The 2,094-nt window shown below is 51.0% G+C and overlaps 1 protein-coding gene across 3 annotated transcripts in view; it reads left to right on the top strand.

The window, feature by feature from the left end:
* ZNF576 (zinc finger protein 576) overlaps positions 1 to 2,094 on the top strand; it is a 3,475-nt gene that overhangs the window by 697 nt on the left and 684 nt on the right. For all 3 annotated transcript variants that reach the window (XM_010852550.1, XM_010852548.1, XM_010852549.1), the window contains exons 2-3: positions 234 to 334; positions 1,951 to 2,092. In XM_010852550.1, the coding sequence (XP_010850852.1) occupies positions 250 to 334; positions 1,951 to 2,092 (227 nt within the window). In that variant the 5' untranslated portion in view covers positions 234 to 249. The remainder of the gene's footprint in view (positions 1 to 233; positions 335 to 1,950; positions 2,093 to 2,094) is intronic.

The following is a 2,094-nucleotide window of genomic DNA, read 5'->3' on the forward strand; positions in this document are numbered from 1 at the left end:
GAGAAGGCGCTAAGAGAAGTCACAAAGCTGAGGAGTTGAATCTTTTGGAAGGTTGAATTCTCTAGTGAGAGCTATCAGGTTAGAATTCAAAGAGATGTTATGTCACGGAAGTCAAAGACTGGCAAAGTAAGCCTGTCAAAGATCACAGGATTAGCGGGCCCTCTAAATTTGGCTATAGATTAGCGACTTCACTTGATTTACTATTCTGCCATGCGTGCTCCTCTCTTGACCAGAGGGGTCCCAGTCACCATGGAGGACCGGCACTCCAAACAGACCATGGAGCAGCAGGATTCGTCCAAGGAGAGAAGTTCCCGAAGTCCAGAAGGTGACATCTGTGAGTACCGCTGACCAGAGGAGGGTGGGTTGCAGGAGCTGTGATGCTAAAAGGATTTCTATAGCATCTCAGTGTTCAAAGCATTGTGGGGACTGACTCGTTAGGAAGGAACTGTTAATGGTCCCTGATCTGGCCTCTCAGGACCCCGACCCTTGTTACCCTCAGAGGTAACAAGGAGCAGAGCTCCCTGCTCTGTCCACAAAAATATGAAAGGGATGCACTTCAGAGGCAGAGTGGCATCCAGAGAGGCTTGGAGTGGGAGAAATGACTGGAAGAGCAGTGAGCCCCAGTCCCAACCCTGCCCCAGACTTTCAGTGTGCCTTGGACCTCAGTTTCCCTGTCTGTCCAAAGGGCTAGCCACTCCTCACCTCACAGGGCTGGCTGGTATGAGGATTAATGGCAGAAAAGGGGAAAGCTTAATATTAATGAAGATAACCAATTTGACAGAGAACAGCAACAGCTTCTACTGAATGTTTATTATGTGTTAGGTGCATTCTAAGATTTTAACACGTCTCAGTCCGTCCTCCTAACAGACTCTATGAAATTGATAATTATCACTTTCATATGAAGTGAGGGAACTGAGGCAAAGAGAGGTTAAGTATTTATAACAGTGAAAGCCAGCATCAGCACTCCAGTTCCTGGAGACCACCAGGAACACACGTGGAGTTGAGCAAATCGGGCTTATTGCTCATTGTGCTGAGGAAGCACATACACTGTGGGGCATCTCCTAAGAAAGGACTTATTATAGGATCTGGGCTTGTGGTAGGTGCATTGGGGAAGGGTTCAAGAAAGGGGTTTTGCTCTCGATAGAGGCTGCCAGGAAGCAGGGGTTCTTAGATGGCTGGCTCACTTAATAAATCTGACCTAGGAGGAGGGAGGAACAAGGGAACGCTCCAGCTCTGACTGGCCAAGCAGCAGCAGGCACTCACGTAAGCCAGGACAAGGGGCTGTCTGGCCATTTCTCGTGGCCCAGACAATGTTCACGTTTTGTCTGTGTTCAGAACGGCACCATGGCGTGGTCTTGATTCGCCCCAGTCACAGCACGGCCTTGTTTGACAGTGCTCTGTGGAATTGTTTATGCTCACCAGGAGAATGCCAAGGCCTAGCTGTGCCAGGCCAGCCCCTGGCTGTGGGGTTTCTTCTTTCTCAACAATAATGATTGCAAACCATTGTGTAGCACCATTCTAAACACTATTTATAAGTTCATTCATTTATTCCTTCCAACAACCCTATGAGGTGGATACTAATATAGTGATTACCCCATTTTCCAGATGAAAACAGTTTTTACTTGCCAGGGGAGTCAGTTCCAGGCAGTCTGGCTCCAGAGGCTGTGCCCTAATCATACAGCTGTCAGAAGGGCAGACTGCCTGGGTTCCAGCCCTGACTCCACCATTTCACTTCCCAGCCTCATGACAGTCAGCAAGTTGCCCAACCTTTTGCAGCCCCGGTCTGCTCATTCACAAAACAGGTCCAGTAAGGCTGCCGTCCAGGCCTGGCATAGCACCTGGCACAGAGCGAGTCCAGTCCTGCATGCTGGTTGTCGGCATGATTCTGGGGCTGGGAGAGGCCCTCGCCACACCTGCTGGCCTCTACCAACCTCTCCCCCACATCCTCAGGCCACCTGGGGGCCCTGCAGTGCACCCGCTGCCTCATCACCTTCGCCGATTCCAAGTTCCAGGAGCGCCACATGAAGCGGGAGCACCCAGCGGACTTCGTGGCCCAGAAGCTGCAGGGGGTCCTCTTCATCTGCTTCACCTGCG

Source organism: Bison bison, unplaced genomic scaffold (genome assembly GCF_000754665.1).
Source record: "Bison bison bison isolate TAMUID 2011002044 unplaced genomic scaffold, Bison_UMD1.0 scf7180017864313, whole genome shotgun sequence".
Classification (NCBI taxonomy): domain Eukaryota; kingdom Metazoa; phylum Chordata; class Mammalia; order Artiodactyla; family Bovidae; genus Bison; species Bison bison.